The sequence below is a fragment of the Phacochoerus africanus genome, chromosome 8 (genome assembly GCF_016906955.1).
Source record: "Phacochoerus africanus isolate WHEZ1 chromosome 8, ROS_Pafr_v1, whole genome shotgun sequence".
Taxonomy (NCBI): domain Eukaryota; kingdom Metazoa; phylum Chordata; class Mammalia; order Artiodactyla; family Suidae; genus Phacochoerus; species Phacochoerus africanus.
This window is the reverse complement of record NC_062551.1, coordinates 159,358,424-159,376,463: the sequence shown is the minus strand read 5'-3', so window position 1 is coordinate 159,376,463 and position 18,040 is coordinate 159,358,424. Positions and strand designations below refer to the sequence as shown.

The 18,040-nt window shown below is 52.3% G+C and overlaps 1 protein-coding gene across 3 annotated transcripts; it reads right to left on the bottom strand.

The window, feature by feature from the left end:
• Positions 1-3,699: 3,699 nt before the first annotated feature.
• On the bottom strand, positions 3,700-17,196 carry CC2D1B (coiled-coil and C2 domain containing 1B). Of its 3 annotated transcripts, XM_047789113.1 has the most exons (24): positions 17,017-17,157; positions 14,772-14,858; positions 13,523-13,667; positions 12,219-12,325; positions 11,707-11,865; positions 11,145-11,270; positions 10,836-10,995; positions 10,461-10,642; positions 10,212-10,287; positions 10,008-10,118; positions 9,793-9,923; positions 9,556-9,628; positions 9,215-9,351; positions 8,686-8,803; positions 8,431-8,603; positions 7,922-8,047; positions 7,277-7,335; positions 7,078-7,194; positions 6,679-6,752; positions 6,476-6,534; positions 6,208-6,259; positions 5,678-5,777; positions 5,420-5,510; positions 3,700-4,360 (listed from the first exon to the last, which is right to left on the bottom strand). In XM_047789113.1, exons 2-24 carry the CDS (start codon positions 14,835-14,837, stop codon positions 4,232-4,234), a joined length of 2,571 nt encoding a protein of 856 aa, XP_047645069.1. In that variant the 5' UTR covers positions 14,838-14,858; positions 17,017-17,157; the 3' UTR covers positions 3,700-4,231. The 3 variants fall into 3 exon arrangements, with proteins under 3 accessions (XP_047645069.1, XP_047645067.1, XP_047645068.1); XM_047789111.1 differs by lacking the exon at positions 14,772-14,858 and having other exon boundaries at positions 17,017-17,196; XM_047789112.1 differs by lacking the exon at positions 14,772-14,858 and having other exon boundaries at positions 10,008-10,079; positions 17,017-17,196.
• Between the last annotated feature and the right edge of the window lie 844 nt (positions 17,197-18,040).

Genomic DNA, 18,040 nt, shown 5'->3' with positions numbered 1-18,040 from the left:
GGATTGTGACCTTTCCCGTAGACTTGGAGGTACCCGAAGCTTCTAAGGCAAGAAAGAATGGATGCCCACAGAACAACTTGCAAGGACCAGGCCCTGGGACCATCACCCCCTCCCCCAAACCTGACAGGCACAGGCACTTGGTTATAGGGGTAGTGGGTATTTGGGTGTTAATATCCAGTTTGGTCTAACGCACCTTGGAAGTTTGGAGCTTCTACAGGAGCTGGTTCTGTTTTCCGGTAGAAGTTATCCTTCTTTCTGCTCAGCTAAATGGGCCTTGCAATTGTACATATTTATTCTGAAAATCATTGCAAGCCTTTAGATTCTCCTACAATGGATAGACTCTGGCCCTACATAGTCAGGTCCATTCTCACCTGCATAAAATGTCCTTTATGTTTAGGTTAATCATCTTGAAGAACTTGGCATAAAATCGCCAAGGCTAGTTTACTGTTTTCTTCCTTGTTTCATCTTTGTTTTTATACACTGTATATGGTATAGAACCGAAACATTACATTTCTAAGGCAGATTCTTTATAATGTAAACTTAGATTGAGGTATAGAGCTCCTTTAAGTTAAAGAGGAATGGAATCACCTTTCTGATAACATTAAATTTTTAAAAATTACTAAATCCTCGGAGTTCCCATCCTGGCATAGTGGAAATGAATCCAGCTAGGAACCATGAGGTTGCGGGTTCGATCCCTGGCCTCGCTCAGTGGGTTAAGGATCTGGTGAGGCCATGAGCTGTGGTGTAGTTTACAGACACAGCTGGGATCTGGCATGGCTGTGGCTGTGGTATAGGCCGGCAGCTGTAGCTCCGATTAGACCCCTAGCCTGGGAACCTCCATATGCCACGCATGTGGCCCTAAAAGACAAAAAGACAAAATATAATAATAATGAATTCTGACTAAATGTTGTTAGGCATTGTCTCCTTTATTAGCACTTTTTGAGCACCTGCTGGACTCTGGAGCAATAAAAATGTGGAGCTTTTTTCTGTGTAAGTTCCCATCTACTGTCACCCCTCATCCACAGTGGTTCCTGAATGCTGGTAAGCCCCAAATTTCCAACTGAATTTAATTCTATCATAACTAGTCACCCAGGGAATAATTTATGCATTTAATCCATTTCAGATAACAAGCAATCTGCCAATAGTATGTTTCTAGAGTAAGTCTGAGTGTGGTTTCTGTTTTAGTAATAGTGCTAAAATAATTTTAATAATAATGGTCATGGGATCTGGGAGATTGTGATGTAGCCAGAAGGGATCAGGAGCAGAACAGGAACAATAATGCCCATTTTAGAGTTTGGGAAGCTGAGGCCCAGAGAAGGAGGAATCCATCCGTGATGAACAGCATCAGGCCTGATTTCATCCTAAAAGCAGTTGCCTTTACTTCAGGGGCAAGATTTTTTTTTTTTTTTAAATGGCCGAACCTGTAGCATATGGAAGTTCCTGGGCCAGGGACTGAATCCAAGCTGCAGCTGCGACCTACACTGGATCCTTTAACTCACTGTGTTAGGACAGGGAATGAATGAACCCACACCTCTGAGGCAACAAGAGCAACTGTAATCAGATTCTTAAGCTACTGTAGCATGGGAGGCATCCAAGGGGCAAGATCTTTTGTCTTTTTGCCTTTTCTAGGGCTGCTCCCGTGGCACATGGAGGTTCCCAGGCTAGGGGTCTAATCAGAGCTGTAGCCACCAGCCTACGCCAGAGCCACAGCAACTCAAGATCCGAGCCCTGTCTGCAACCTACACCACAGCTCACGGCAACGCCAGATCTTTAACCCACTGAGTAAGGCCAGGGATCGAACCCACAACCTCATGATTCCTAGTTGGATTCGTTAACCACTGTGCCACGATGGGAACTCCTTTTTTTGTTGTTGTTGGGGCAAGATCTTTTAAGAGCTGCCCACAAATATTTGGAAAACAAGCCCTCAACAACTGGGAAGCAAGAATGCAGGTTTCAGAGTAGTGCTATGAAAAAGGAAAATAATTAAAACACAAAAATAGTCTGTCCTTTTATTGTGAGCAAAGCTTTCCTGACTCTAACCATACTGTATTCAGTTCACTAATTCAGAAGAAAGTGTGCCCTGCATTAAACTGGAGAGAAAATTTAAAAGTGATTTGGGTTGTGGATGGTTCCCAACTGCCCACAAGTCACTAATCTGCAAAGTGGAGCTGCTGCATTTGGATAAATCTCGGGACAAATGAAGCTGGGCTGGATCCTCCCACTTCCAGTGACCCCTGCGTGCCGTGGTTACAACAAAGGCCTTTCAAGAACCTCAGTCTCTAGGTCCAGTGGGCGGCTGTCATGCCTCCCTCAGCCTATTGGCTCTGTTTTCCAAAATGCAAAGGGCAGTGAAGCAGAATGAAACTGAACAGGTTATGAAGGGAAATCTTTAAGCCACAGAATACTTTCTACCAAATTTCTAGCAGAGGCCTTGGTTTAAAATTCCCAGGGCTGTAGTTGTCCCCTAGCCCTCTTAGTAAGCCTGGTGGGTGGGGGCAAACCCCAGCGGAAGACTAAGCTATGTCAGGACCCCCTCCACCACTCCTCTTTGCTGTGAGCCACCTTCCAAAAACTAACGACCCTCCTTTTCATCTTAGATGACACACAGCTATGACATTTAAGTGTTAAATAGCCCATCTGTGGAAGTTTTGGTAGTTCACTCTGATAGGTAAGTAAAACTGGCCAGAAAGCTCTCAGAAACTTATGTTTTTCCTGCTCTGTTAAGCTTTGCTCTTGTGGGCAGGGAAGCACGGTCCAGCCCCATCCCAGGAAAAGACACACACAAAAGCTCAATCCCTGTGCTGTGTGTACATTTGCCAGGACTGTAGCGATCAGTAAAAGATTATCTTGAGGAATGCTTTGTTAACTTGATGCTTCAAAAAAGGGGAAAAAAGATAGTGTGTTAAAATTTATTTCTAAGAAATGAAGAATATTGTGGTTTTGAACATTAAATCTGTTGCAACTATAAATCCCTTCATTGTCACCATCCATTCAGAAGAACAAAGTCGAGAATTTCTTAGGAAAGAACTAAGGGATTTCTCTAGGTGATTAGCTGAAGAAGCGAGACTGCCCTGTCCCCTCTCAAAAGAGGAAGACACAGGAGCAGTTTCTGTCAATTAACAAATGTTACTGCTACCCTGGCTTTCAAAAAGTGACAGGAGGAGCAGGGCTTTTCTTTAGGACTTTTGATGGTTATTTTGTAGGGAGAGCATAAAACCCCTACAGTGAATTAGACCTAGTATCTTAAATAAAAATGGCTACATTAAAAAACATATATATGTACACACACACATATACACATATACGTATATATTGTTTTCCCCTTCCTCGGTTAACATAACAGTCTCTCGGTCTTAGGTGCGTGGACCAAACCCAAGACACAGCCTGCCCCCACTTCCCACCACACAGTCCTGAACTGAGAGCTCTGGGAAGCAGGGAGGCTGGTGCAGCAGTGTCAGGAACCAAGGCACAGGCAGGGCTGGGGCGAACAGCTGTGCAGGACAGGGAGTCACAGGACCCTGCCCCCATCTTAAGCGAGGTGGGGGGGGGGTTCCAGATCACACTCGTGTTTTCCCATCCCTTAGTTTTATCTTTTAAAGGCACATCTAGAAACAGTGCAACTGGGGACTGAGGTAAGCTGCAAACAGTTGCTACATAGGGGTTAAGGGGTAACAAGACTCCATGCAGGGCAATGCGGCTGTCCATGCCTTCACCCAGAGGGCGGAGGAGGGGGAATCCTGCTTTGGTGGAGGCCTGGGAAGGTGCCAGTAGGGCCCTGGGCCATAGTCAGTGATGCCAATACTTGCTAGGTCTTTGGTGCTTGTGTAGCAGCATCTCCTTTAGGACAAAGGCTTCCACAGCCAGCAAAGCTGAGGAGAAAAACCTGGGGAGGAGTTGCTGGCCTGACTCCTCTCCCAGCATCGATCCTCTGTTGTACAAGGGCACAAAGCACAGGAAGTAAGTCTAAACTGCAGTGAACATACAAGTAGATTTTAGAAAGGATCTCCTGAAGAACAGACCTGGGAAAGTTAACTTCCCTCCGCGGTTCTACTCAAGATCGTGAGAAACTCAGCCTGAGCCTTACCCCAGAAGTTTGCCTCTTGGTCCTCCTCACAGATGAGAAAACCCTAGGCTTTCTCCTTAGATACGAGCTGCGAACTAGAAGGGTCTCCATGGAGGCCCAGGCAGCGAGCTGGGGCAGAGGTTCTAAGGGCCCAGAGAGCTGTGCACCTTACAGGCCCCTGGGCTCCAGGACCAGCCAGTTCTCGGTGACCGTCTGCACGTCCTGGCCGCTCAGAGGCTCCCGCAGCCTCACCTTCACCTCCAGCTTGCCCCCAGTGGGCTTCCTTCCATCCAGAACCTGTGAGGACCATGGAAAGATGGTAACCGAGGGGACAGGAGCTGGGAGCGAGCAGCTCCCTACACTCCCAGGTAAGGAGAGGGAGGTCAAGCATCCTGTCTGTCAGCACTGGAGCCTCCACTGCCGCACACCCCCACCCTCCCGCTATTTGCTGGCAGTGGTCTTGGGTAAGTCTTTTAGTAACATGTAAATCCAAATAAGCACCAATGCCCTGAAGTGGAGGTGAGAAATCCAGAGCTCTGCTCAGTTTCCCCCACAGTCCCCATGGCAACTCCTGGAGGAAACTCTGGCTTCAAGGTGCAGCCTGAAAACACAGCCCAAACCTTCCCTTCACAGATGGCCCAGTGAGAAGTGAATGACAGTCACACAGCCACCCTGCAGCGAGGGCAGGACTTGTTTGCTTTTCCACCCATCGTGCTGCTTCCTCCTGTGCAGGAGAGGGGGCAGCTAGAATGCAAAGCTGTGCTATGGGCTCAAGAGGTCAGAACCACCTCATTGGGGCCAATACAAAGCAGGTCCCACTTCAGAACGGCTCCTCCAAACAAGCAGAGAAAAGCTTGTGGGAAAAGCCCCCGCCTATGAAGGCATCAGCAGGGTATGGGCCCACCTCTGCCAGGACTGCTCTGCAGGAGCTTGTGCGACACCCTTCTCCTCTCTGGACCTTAATCGCCTCATCATCAGAGGCAAGCTCTTGGTGTCCCTACCTGTGAAATTCACTGAGTTCCTGGACACTTATGGAGCTGACCTGGATACAGACCAGCTGCATTCTGGTGGGGATCTGGAAATGCCTTAACAATTTTCTGTCCAGAGCTTGTTCGACTTTGTCATGTTGCCAGACAACTTCCCCAACTGTCACCTGCTCCCAGAAACCTAGGAATTTGCATGTGCCAAGCTGACAGCAGGATCAGACCCTCTGAATCTCTTCACTTGTAAAATGGGAGTAGCATATACTCTACAGCACACTTAGGAATATTTTTAAATTAATGGGCACAAAAAGCCTACAACAGGGACTTTCAATGAATGTTGGCTCTTTCCTTGCCAAGTCCTTGCCCACCCTACCTCCACGATCTCTCTGATCTCACACTCATGCTCCAGCCGTTCCAGTTTCAGGTGGGCTGTGCCGACCAGCTTGTCACTTCTGAAGAAGGATCTGGAGAGCCAAGAGTAAGCAGAGAGGATTGGCTTCTGGCAGGAAGGCAGAAATGAACTGGCTAAACCCACTGCAGGAAAACCCAGTGGTAGCCAGGACAGCAGCAGCCACAGGAGGCAATCCTTCCTCCAGCCCACCCTGGCAGTGCCACTGTCAGGGACTCTCACCCTTTGTGGAAGATTTCAAATTTGATTCCTTTACTTTGAATCACCCTCCTGAAGCCCCGGTGGTTTCGGTTGATGTTTAGTTTGAAGAGTTGATCAAATTCTGCAAGAAAGGGAGAAGACAGAGGGACCTGGCTCTGAGGGACTTCCTGACCAAGAGGAAATTAGGCCTCCCATCTGTTTCTCTGCCTGCAATTCAGAGTAACTGCCACCAGGGGGACACGGAGCAAGAAGGTCCTGGCCTTGAAGTCCACTGGGACAGTTCTTGTTAGACACACATCATACCTAAATGGGACAGGTTTGGAATACGGCATCCGGATTCCTGGATTGAAGTCCCATTTCCACCACCTCTTTGCTAGGAGGCCCAAGGCAAGCCCCTTTATCTCTCTCAGTTTACATTCTACCCAACTCCATTATAGGCGTGGGAATAACACCTCCCTTTAGCTCCCAAGTTGACCAGGTAAGATAGATTTGAAAGCACCCTGGAAACACAATTGCTGCTCACATAATTCAGCCCTCATGTGGCTACTCACCTGGAGAGTTTGTGTTTTTCACCACCGCAGTTTTGCTTTTTTGAGCCTGTTCCTAAAACAGTGAGAAGGGAGAAATCAGGACAGCTTGAAAAAACAGACATATGGAGCCAGGGACTCTGTGCTATATGGGTGTTGAGGGAGGGGACCCACAGAGGGAATGGGTCCAAGAACCTTCAAACCCCTCCCCCAAACCAGACTCCATGGATGGAAGGAGACTGGCCACAGGGAGGATGGGGTTCACAGGACCCTACTGCTGCCTGAACCTCACCGAATTAGGGTAGTAGAACTCAAACCGCACAAAAGCATCCAAGTCATCAGGGGTCACCCCTAGGAAGGAGAAGCAGGAGTCAGGGTCAGAGGATGTAGCTGGGAGCCCAGCACTTGATACAAAGGGAGAGTCAGTGCCTCCCACTGGCCAGGGTGGCATATCTGGACAAGAGCCTCCAAGGGTAGGGGTAGCCCCAGGGCTACCTGGAGGGGCTGGGAGGTTCATTCCCCGGACAATAAGCAGGTGCATTTCTGTGCTGTTGAGTTCTGCAAAGATCCTACAGCCAGGAAGGGAAGAGAAGGAGCTCAAAGTGAAGGAGAGCAGTGAGGAAAGCTCCTCTCTTCCACTGCCCGCCCACCTGCCCAGCTGGGTGGTGGCCAGGAGAGGGGGCCCAGGGAACCAGAGCTGGCACGCAGCTCTCGGTCTGTGACCACCACTGCAGAGCTCCCTCCCCAGCCCCACTGAGCGCCTCACTGTCACCATGTCCTTCTCCTGCCCAAGCCCCGAAAGCCTCCCTCAATGGGCTACGTTTCCCCATCCCAGGCTCCCAGCCTCTTGCCCAGTCCCTGCTTGGAGCCACGGTCTCCCTTAGGCTTTGGCACCTCACAGTTTGGAATGTCCTCAACTCAAAGTGGTGGTTGGGAGGGTCAAGGCCCTGGGCCTGGGCCAGCTGCAGGATCTCAAGCTGCTTACTGCGGTCCTGAGCAAGCTTCTCAAACCTGACCGGGAGAGGTGTGCACATCAGCACGGCGGGACTCATTTTCTGCCCCCCAACATCATGAGCCCCAGCCCCGCACTCACCGGGTCGTCTCAGCCACATTGCCCTGGTGCATGAACTGCTTGGAGAACAGCAGACACTTCTGAAAATAGGGACTCAGAGTGACTCCAGAGCCCAGAGCAGAGCCCATCCAGGCCCCCTTCCAAGCCTGACTGCTGAAAAGTCCACTATCTGTAGCCTCACTCTCGCATCACCCAACACATACCCTGAGGTCACTGTTCGCAAGTCCATTACATTTTTCTAAGTTTTCCCTGTTTCCTCTCCTGAGACTAGCCATTCTCCTAAATTCTCTTGGCAGACTCCTATTCTTCCTTCAAAACCTAATAGAAACACCAGTTCAGAAAGCAGACTTGCAGGCAGCCGTTCAGACAGATACGCGCACATGTATTACATATACTTAACGATTCCCCAAATGCTGCTTCCTCCCTTCTTCAAGGTAATTCCCCCTCTTTGAACTTCCTAACCACTCTGCAAGAGGCTATTTTATTTTACATAAGAGGAAAATGTAGTTTAGAGAAGGGAAGTGCCTTACCCAAGACCACATAGCCAGTAAGTGGAAGAGCTAGAATTTAAGTCCTATCTGGTCTGAGCCCCTTGCCTTTCCCCAAGGTGGGGGTTGAGGGGGCTGTGGGTGCTGAAAGGGGAGGACAGATAAGCAGTCTACTGACCTCATGTTGCTCCAGAAGCAATTTTTGTAGCTGGGCATACACCTCCTCAGCCTTCTGGGAGAGCCGCAGGTCCTCGTGGTGGATCAGGATGAAGTCACTCTCCTCATCCGTTAAGGGTGAAGGCACCTGCCCAGGTCACAAGGCCCCTCAGGGGCCTCAAGAGTCAGATTATTCCTCTATTGAGCCTGACAGACACAGGAATCCAAACTAAATGTTTCTCCACGTCTGACCTTCAATGATGGGGACTCACTGCCTTCCTCCTACCCCAGGCTGCTGCAATGCTCTGCTTTCCAGCAGCCTTGCCCTTTGTGGTCAACTCTGAACCCCCAACCTTTCCTGGCCTCTCTTGGGCCCATGGAGCAGAGAGACACGTGAGCAAAAGGCTGTCACCACCTCCTATTCAAGTCCTACCTCTTTCAGGCAGCTACCTTGTTCACAGCCCTGCCTGTCAAGCCTGCCTCCCACCTCTCTGCCTGAGAAGTCCTGCTGCTTAGCCAGGTGACACTCACCTTGGAGAGGTCCATAGGTCGGCCGGCTCTCACCTGGATGATCTGAGCCTCAAGGCATTTGGCCACTCGCAGATGGGCTTTGGCCTGTTCCAGGTCCTGGCCACGCTTGGCCTTCAGGGCTGCCCGCTGGTACTGCAGCTTCCGTGCCTCTAGCAGGGCCAGCTGCTCTCCCACTGAAGGGAAGGGACAAGGTTACAGCCATGCCTGCCCCTCACTAAAGCCTTCCCTCCTCCAGCCCTCTCCTTCCCAACTCACCAGAGGGACTCAGCAGCTCCTTAGAACGCGAGGCCTTGGGCTCAGGCAGGGGCCGGGATGAAGGGACCCGAGGCTGTGCTGGCTTCTTGGCCAATGGGGCCTGGGTTGGGAGCTCATCCTGGAGGTGCCCAGGAGGTTTTCAGAGGGGCTCTGTTCCACCCCCTCCACCCTGGGCTACGGCAGTTCCCAGACCTGGGCTCTCTTCCTAACGCTGCACTACTTGCTGTGTGACTGCAGATGAATGGCTTCCCCTCTGGGCCCTAGAGAGTCCCAGCGCTAGAAGCAGCCTCAACAGCTCTCCAAGCTAACCTCCCAACACGAGATGGCAGGGTAATGGGGATCGAAGCTGGCCTCTGAAGTCAGAAAGACCTTGGTTTGAATCTAGCTCTGCTCACTCCTAGCTCGGTGCCCTTGCCCAAGTTTTTTCTCTATAAAACAGAATACCTCCTTGCTGGCTGGGCATGATACAGGTTGATCGTTCATCTGCTTCCCCCCCCACAACCCCTGGAGTTTGGGCCCTCAGCCAAACCTTGTCCGCATCCTCATCTTCCTCTGCTGGGGCTGTATCCTCCGAGGAGGCCAGTTTCTGGGCAGCTGCTAAAGTAGCTGCCACCACATCCTCCTCAGGACCCAGAGTGGGCTCCAGGCCAGGTATAGGTGGGAATCCTGTAGGGGAGAGAGAGCTGGGAGAGGGGTCGGGCAGCCCTGGGGAGGCACAGGTATGAGGTGGGTCCCAGCTGGGTCTTCCTGGGCATGGCTAGGAGGGATGGTGCCCCCAGAGTGGAGGTGGATATATGAGAAATCATTTCCCCCTCCCTTCATTCTGCTCAAAGACCATCTAAACCCCCAGACCAAGCAAGCCCTGCTCACCCGGAGGAACAGGCAACTCGGCAAAGTCAACTTTTCGTCCTGCTCGGTGTGCTCGAATGGCATCTTGATATTGCTGCAAGGGAGAAGAGGGGAGCTATGGTGATTCACGGGCTCCACTCAGGTACAGGCAGGGAGAGGAACACAAAGACAGCAGCCCCGGGAGCAAAAAGACAGAGAGATGGAGACTCAGGCCAGAGGGCAGACATAGCACCAGCCAAGCAGAGGCTGCGGGCCCACCTTGGCAATGCGCTCATGCATCCGGGCCTTGCGCTCATCCCCACTGCCCCGAGCCTGGGTGCCCGCCTCACGGTACTTGTTCAGCCTCTGCTGCAGGGCGTCTAGCACTGTCTGTGGCTCAGCAGGGGCCACTTGAAAGGAGGAAAAGAAGATGGCATCAGCTCTTCCTGCCTCCCCCCAGGTCCCCACTCTTAAGTGCCATCGTCCCGTCTTACCGGGGGTTGCTGGGATGTCAGCGGCCATCACTGGCTGTACTCGCTCCACTGCTGGAGATACAACTGAGGGTGCTGTGGGGGCATTGGAAGCCTGTGGAAGGGGCTTCAGGTCTAGGGAACCCAGAACAGAGGTGTAGGTAGGGGTACCTGTCCAGCCCCAGCCCCATCCTGAGTAACACCCACCCCCACCATTCCCCTACTGACCCTCAGGCGCTGGGGGCAGGGCATTCAGGTCCACAGGCTGCCCCTTCTCCAGGGCCTCCAGGATGACACCAAATCTCTGTATTAGGAAGAAAAGCAGGTGCAGGCATCAGCCAGAATCTGGCCTGAAAGAACTCCCCTTCAGGCCAGTCTCACTCGAGCCCAGTGGAGCCCTGTGACCTTAAGCAGGTCACTGCTGCTATTCTGTGAAATGAGGGTCTGGACACAGGGCCTCTGAACCAGTTGCCGTACCTTACCAATCCTCATGAGCTCTCGGGCGTGGTCCAGGTCCCCAGCCCGCTTCGCATTCAGGGCAGCCACTTTGTATTCTCTCTGTCGAGCCAAGAGCAGGGCCCGGAGATCTGGGTCTGAATCAGGTGGGGCAGAAACACCAGGGCTGCCCAAGAGGCTTGTCTCGGGCTGGGAGGGGCTCTCTGTGGAGAAACGAAAAGTCCGCAGAGAGGATATGAGGGTCAAAGAAGAAGGGTCCCAGTGCCTCCAGGAATGGTTGGCCAGAGGACCTCTGTGGGAAGGTGTGACTGCCGGAACGGACAATGCCAGGGTGAGGAGGCAGCCCATGGGCTCTGACCTTGGGAGCCAAGCCAGGACTCAACTATCTCAAGATACCTGGCCCCGTGGCAGGGGGAGCTGGGGATTCTGCTTCGGGGTTCCTGTTGGTTGTTTCCTGGGGGACCAGGGGCCTCCTTCCCAAGGCCACTGGGGGTGGAATCTCATCCTCATTGATCTTCCTGCCTTTCCTCACAGCAGCCAGCTGGGACTCCAGAGTCTGAGGGAGAGAAGAACCAGAAACCTAGCCGGCCATCGCAGCCTGGACTCTGCTCAAAGATCACTCCCCTCTGCTGGCCCAAGCTCCTCCCCGGCCTTACCCTCAGCCCCACTCTTCCCAGCCCCATTCCCTAGCTGAGCCCAACGCACCTTCAGGCCACGCTCACAGCGCCTGGCTTTGGCTGCTTCACCTGCCTCCTTGGCACTGGCCGCGGCCTCCCGGTAGTTGTGGATCCGATCCTCCAGCAGAGCCTGCAGCCCCTGAGGCCCTCCAGCCTGTAGATACTTCAGTTCAGGGCCTGGCCCCTCCAGGGCCAGCTAGGCCCTTGCTGCTCCCTCCCTGCAAGGAAGCTGCCCCAGAAAACGAAGCTCTTGGATTCAAGGAGAAGGTAGAGCCTAAAAGCCTCAAGGTGGGAGGCACTCACTCACTGCAGAGGCCAGAGGCCATGTCAGAGGCAAACACAGACAATCTGTGGTGACCAGGAAATGGCTGCGGGGGGCGGGGGGCTGGGAGAACAGAGAGGCCTTTGAGGCCGGCAGCCACCAAGGAGTTTCTTGTGCTCAGACTCTGCTTGGGGCAGCTGCTAGAGGAGGGCCCTGGGAAGGATAACTGTGCCTTCCTAGGCAAGCTGTGCTCTGTGGGTGCAGTATGTGGACATGGAGGGCACAGAGGACAGGGACAAAGGACACACTGGACCCCTCCAGAACCTACCTGAGCCGCTGGGACGGGAGCTGTTAGGCAAGCTGTCTGCACTGGAGGTTCAATGTTTTCCTGCCCGTTCTCCTCCTCAGAGTCACCTGGACTGGCTGTCTCACTGTCATCCATGGGCACAGCCTCCTCATCTGCACCCAGGACTTCCTGCAGCTCAGTCTGGGGAGACACAATTCCCAGGAGCTCAGGAGCCACCTGACCAGACCCACAATAGGACCTGAGAATAAAAGATCCTCTCTCCCAGCAGTATTTCTCAGTATCACTCCCTGTGTCTCCAAGTCCCCTTCACCAAGACACTCCTCCTCTAATCTGACCAGAGAGCCTTGGAAAACAGTGAGCCTCTAAATCTAAGAATCCACAAGTACAGAGCTCAGACCAGGCATCAAAGGAACCAATCTCACACCAAACAGTCAGAAAAAGGGCCCCGAAGGGCAAGGCACTCACTCAACATCAGAGCACCCAGAGGGACAAACCCCAGACCTCCTCCATAGGCCCCAGCCCAACGAACGCACCAGCAAGTCTGCATCCTCCTCCAGGCCGTCCTCCTCCTCTTCCTCCTCCTCCACATCCCGCATACAGTCCGCTGCCAACTTCTCAATATGGGCCATAGGTAGGGGGGCTGGGGGAAGAGGGTCACAGGTCAGAGCAACTCAGGAAAGGGTCACGAGGATTAAAGAAGGGTCTTCAGAAGTTCCCACTGCGGCACAGTAAGTTAGGAATCCAACGGCAGCAATTGGGCTGGCTGCAGAGGTGTGGATTTGATCCCCGGCCCAGCAAAGTGTGTTAAAGGACCCAACACTGCTGCAGCTGCAACGCAGGTCTCAGCTGTGGCTCAGATTCAATCCCTGACCCGGTAACTTCCATATGCCATGCGTGTAGCCATTTTAAAAAAACGTTTTTTTTTTGTTTTTTTTTTAAAAAGGAAGGTCTCAATCCACTGCCCTGGCAGACACACTCCGTTAGAAATCCTCCTTCCCTTCCACAGCCAGAGGCCCACCTCTGCTCTTCCTTTAGGAGCCGGCACAGGAGACCCTCGGCAGGGAAGCCTTCCCAGACCATCCAGCAGGCAACAAGCTGCTCCCTCCTTGGCATGTTTGCTGTGGTCATGAGTCACAGACAAATCTACCACTCCACCAAACCACACCTTTCACATAGGTAAAGATTTTTAACAGTCATTTGAGCTTTGCAATAATTTTATGAGTAAACTGAGAACTTGATTAATTTTCATAACATTGCAATCCTAGTAAACAGCAGAGCTAAGATTCAAACCGAGGCTCAGCTAACCCAAAGCAGGTTTGGACTGAGAAAAATGAGGGCCACATGCTCCCAGACCAGCGAGCCTCTTCCTGGGTCCCCTCCTTGTCCTTAGTTCTGGGGAGAATGGGATGGCAGCGGCTCTCTCTGAGCACTGCTGGTGAGGAGAGGGGATGATTTAGATCCTCTGACCCTACCAGGCCTCAGGTGTCTGTCCTCTTCCAGGCTGGGGTGGGGAGACACCACTTATTCATCCATTTGACCAATTTCTGTGCACTCTTATGTGCCCAATTCAGTCTGAGCTGAGCCTCTCCTCCATATCAGGTCCTGGCTAGAGCTCAGGATGGGGGCCGAGTCAGCCTGGGATTCAGACTGCTGACTGTCCACAATCAGTCAGCTGTCCAGGAAGGAGTGAGCAGGGCAAAGGGCCTCTGGATGGGAAGGGACAAGGACATCAGAAAGACCAGGAGATCTGGCTGGCTCCTCCCAGCTCTAAGGAGAGGACCCTCCCCACCACCTCCCTGAGCCCACCTGGTCCCAGCACCAAGTGCTGCAAACTCACCCTGCCCCTTGGGTGCTGGCTTCCTGCCTGTGGTTCCTGCTTCCCCAGTGAGGGCCAGCAGCTCGGCCTCCAGGTCCCCGTCATCTTCAGTCTCCTCCGCCCCTAGCAGCATGTCCTCAGGGTTGAACTCCACAAAGAGCCCGAGCTGAGAGGAGAAGGTTTCTTAGGAATCATGAAATGATGCAGAGGATGGAGCCCAGCCCCAGAGCCAGTCTCCAAGAGGTCAGTGGCTTCTTCACTGTCTGTGGGGTCCACCCATGTGCAGAAAAGAAAACTGAAGCCTGCAACATTACCCATTGGGACACTTATCCCCTTGGTGACTCTACAAAGAACCCAGTAAAACTACACTGCCATTATTATTACTAACAACAATAACAGCACTAGCTGCCAAGCAGGGTCCTTAGCACTCGACATGACTGTTAATCCTGAAGCAGGTCCTATTTTCTTTTAAGTTGTGGTAAAACACGTAGCAGGAAAATTACCACCTCAACCATTTTTAAGTGTGGAGTGCAGTGTCGTTAAGCACATCCACACTGTTGCGCAGCCATCACCACCACCCATCTGTAGAACGCTTCTCATCTTGTAAAACTGCAACCTTGTACCCAGGAAACAACTCCCCGTTCTCCTCTCCCCCAGCTCCTCGTAACCACCCTTCTACTGTCTATGAATTTAACTACCCGAGGTAAAGGTAGGTCCTATGTGCATCTCCGTGTTCAGATGAAACAGGCAGCCCTGTATATGACAGAGTTAGAATTTAAAATAAAGTCTTGTGACTTGAGTCTTTGCCCATTAACCACCTTCCTCTTTTGAGACAATAAAAATGGGCTAAGAAGTCTCAGCACTTGTGCCCAGAAGAAATAAAGGGAGAAAACTGGAAGGCAGACCCATCAGTCTCCAACTTAGGCCAGAGCCAGGCGAGCAAAATTGTGGCCCTAAGTGAGGAGCCCATGAGAGCAGTGAGGCCCATGAGAACACCTCAACTCTGGAGGTTCCCAAATCCAGATCATTCACACACAGGTGGCCATGGCAGGAGGATGCCTGGGTTGAAACACCTGAGAGTTCAGGCCTCATCTCCCACATGTTTGTGGCAGGGGCTAGACAGAGGGTCTCTAAGGGTTCTTTCTGCCAACTCCCCGAGGCATGCCTCAAAGTCTCTCGGACTAACAGGAAAACCAGATAGATGACCCAGTTCGCCCAAGCCTCCACCCTCAGACTCACCCACAAGTGAAGGTAGAGTCTATATCCATACCTGCTTGGCAGCCGCCACACCCTGGCCACTGGCCTGAGGACCCTTCCGAGGTCTTGGCCCTGGCATCTTGGCAGCCTAGGTACCTGTCTAGTGGGGAGTGGAAGAGACTCAGACTGGGGCAGCCTACAAGCCCCTCCCCCAACAGCACTACCTAGGTTTAGTTGTGGTTAGTAAACTCCCAACTCAGAGAAAGAACACAACGCCTAACACCAAAGGATGAAATATTTACACTGAAAGTACAGCGCTGAAGCAAGCAGCATAGGAAATGGAAGGGATAGGACATCTGTTCATAGGCTTAAGGGGGGAGTGTTGACACAATAAAAGCTACTGAACTGACTGACAAATGTGGATTAAACCCAAGAGGCTGAGTCCGGAATGGTCTAAGAAGGTCCAGATACAGGGAAGCAGCTAGGTACAGGGTGGGTACAAGGCTGGGTAGGATTCAGAAAGGCTCTAAAACCGTGCTGTCAAATACAGTAGCCATATGTGACTAGTCCACATTTAAACTTAATTAAATTAAATCAAGTACTGTAGCCATATGTGACTAGTTATGTTTAAATTTAAATTAATTAATTTACGGCATTTCCATCATGGCTCAGTGGTTAATGAATCCAACTAATATCCATGAGCTTGCAGGTTTGATCCCTGGCCTCGTTCACTGGGTTAAGGATCCGGCGTTTGCTGTGAGCTATGGTGCAGGTTGCAGACATGGCTCGGATTCCCCATTGCTGTGGCTGTGGTGTAGGCCGGCAGCTGTAGCTCCGATTTGACCCCTAGCCTGGGAACCTCCATATGCCGTGGGTATGGCCCTAAAAAGACAAAACAAATAAAAATAAAAATAAATTAATTAATTTAAAATCCTGTTCAAGAGTTCCTGTTGTGGCTCAGTGGGTTAAGAACCCAACTAGTATCCATGAGGAGGCAGGTCTGACCCCTGGCCTTGGTCAGTGGGTTAAAGGATCCAGCAAGCTGCAGTGTGGCTCGAAGATGTGGCTTGGATCATGGCGTTGCTGTGGCTGTGGTGCAGGCCTGCAGCCATAGCCCCATTTCAGCCCCCAGACTGGGAACTTCCATATGCCTCAGGTGGGGCCCTAAAAAGACAAAAAAAAATTTTTTTTTAAATCCTATTCCTCAGCTAGTGGCCTACTGATGGCCAGCACAAATAATGAACATTTTCATCACTGCAGAAAGTTCTATTGAACAGTTCTGCTTTACGGAAATCCCAATCGGCATTCTGATTCTCTGAGATTTCACAACCATTCAAGGACCTACTAGGTGTCAGACCCTGGGCTGGGCACTGGGGAGCAGGAATGAACCTGATGTGATCTCAGCCCTCAAAGAACTTTTACTGGTCAGAAAGGCCTCATCACTGGACAAAAGCTACACAGGGCTGAGCAAGGGGTGGTGTGCTCAGGGGCGGCTCCTTATTCAGCAGAGAGTAGGCTTCTGGAGAAGGTGATGCCCATGCTGAGTCATGAAGAAGTTGGGGGGAAGGACAGGGAATAGGACTCCAAACAGAGGGAACAACCTGATAATGGTTCTGAGGCGATGAGCAGAACTGCACAAGGAAATTAAACTGGGATTACTGGGGCCGAGAGTGTGAGACAAGAGACGGTACACGCGAAGCTGAAACGGTGAGCAAGGGGCACAACAGAAACCCTTTTCCGCCTAGAGGAGTTTGGGCCCGATTCTGAGCGCAATGGACGTGACGGGATCAGGTCGGCGATTCAGAAACCTCCCTCTAGCTGCAGAAGGGAAGGAAGCAGGAGGGAGAATGCAGGCTGGAAGCCCACTCAGTACCGAGCATCTCGCAACGCTCCGGGCGAAAGGAGCGACGCTGAGGGAGAGCGGGGGCGCTGGGGATGGAGAGAAGTGGACGGAGTCCAGAGTTAGGGGGTAAAATCAACAGGGCTCCGAGGCTCAGATGTGCGCGCACGGGAGGGGGCGCTCGGGGTGACACCAGGCGTCAGATGTCGGTGACTTGGGTGAATGAGCGGCGGTCAACTGAGCGGGGGACACGGAGTGCGCGGGTCAGTCAGACGCTGCGGCTCCGGGGGCTTCGGTCCTGGACCCAGGCCCGGGCTCCGGAGAGAGGAGGGCAGGGAGTGCGCCGGGAGGCGAAGCCGGGGACCCCACTCAACGCACCGAGGACGCGCCGCTCTGCCCTGCCCTGCCCTGCCCAGCCGCCTCATCTCCCCCGCGGTCCCCTCAGCTCCCCTTGCCGAGGGACGAGTTCGCAGCATACCTCGCAGCGGATCCGAAACCAACCCGGGCCTCCTCCCGCCCGGCACCGCCCAGGCCTCTCGCGGCCCCAGGGCCGCCGAGGCAGCCGTGACAGGAAGAGCCCCCGGGGAGACGGCTCGCGCCCTGAACACGTGACTCCACGGCCCGTGCGGCGCGTATTACGCATGCGCAAGGCGAAGAGGGCGCGGCGCTCCAACAGGTGACTCCGAGGGTGGGGTTCTGAGCGCGCAGGCGTCTTCGGGCAGGTAGCGCAAGGCTCGCTGGGAGGGTGTTTGGGCAGTTCGGGGTTGTCCAGCTACTTGAGGAGGTGCAGCAGGTGCGCACCCCTCGTCCTTTTCCGTTTACAGCTTCCTCGCCAAGCTTGCTCTTTCACTTGCTCTCCAGGGCTGCTTGGGCGCACGCTCACCTAAAATAGCCTCAAACCCTCCTACCGCCCCTCTGGAGGTGAGGATGTGAAGGCTCCGCCCTGGAGGAGGGGCTTCTTGCATTTCCTTTTTCAGTGTACTGTGTGAGTATCTAGGGAAAGGGAGTTGGGGCTCACCACATTCTACTTAATCATTCAGCACCTGAATGTACCTTTTCCAATCAGAAGGCGGATTGACTACTTAAGATCTAACAGCTCATTGCACTTCTTCATGAAGTCACTTTAGATAATTTAACACCAGGTTCTTACTCCGCTTGTGGGAGTGGGGGAGGTGGAAGCGGGGAGACGTTAGGAGAAATCTCCGTCCAAATCGCTTCCTACTGCCTGTTTTTAAACTTTTAAAAGTTATGTTTTGTAGTTAGGAGTTTTAAAGGTCTCCCAGTTTCCTTGGACAAAGAGCTTTTCCATCTCCTTATTGCTTTGGGGTGATTTCCTGAAGAGAATCCTCTTTACTATTTTAAAATTTAAGTTTCACTCATTAAAAATTAAAATATTTTAATGAAATACTTAAGATATACACAAATATACGATATTTTACATTTGCTGGAATGCAAGATCCATAAAGGCATAAGTTTTTGTTTGTTCTCTAAGTTATCTCCTG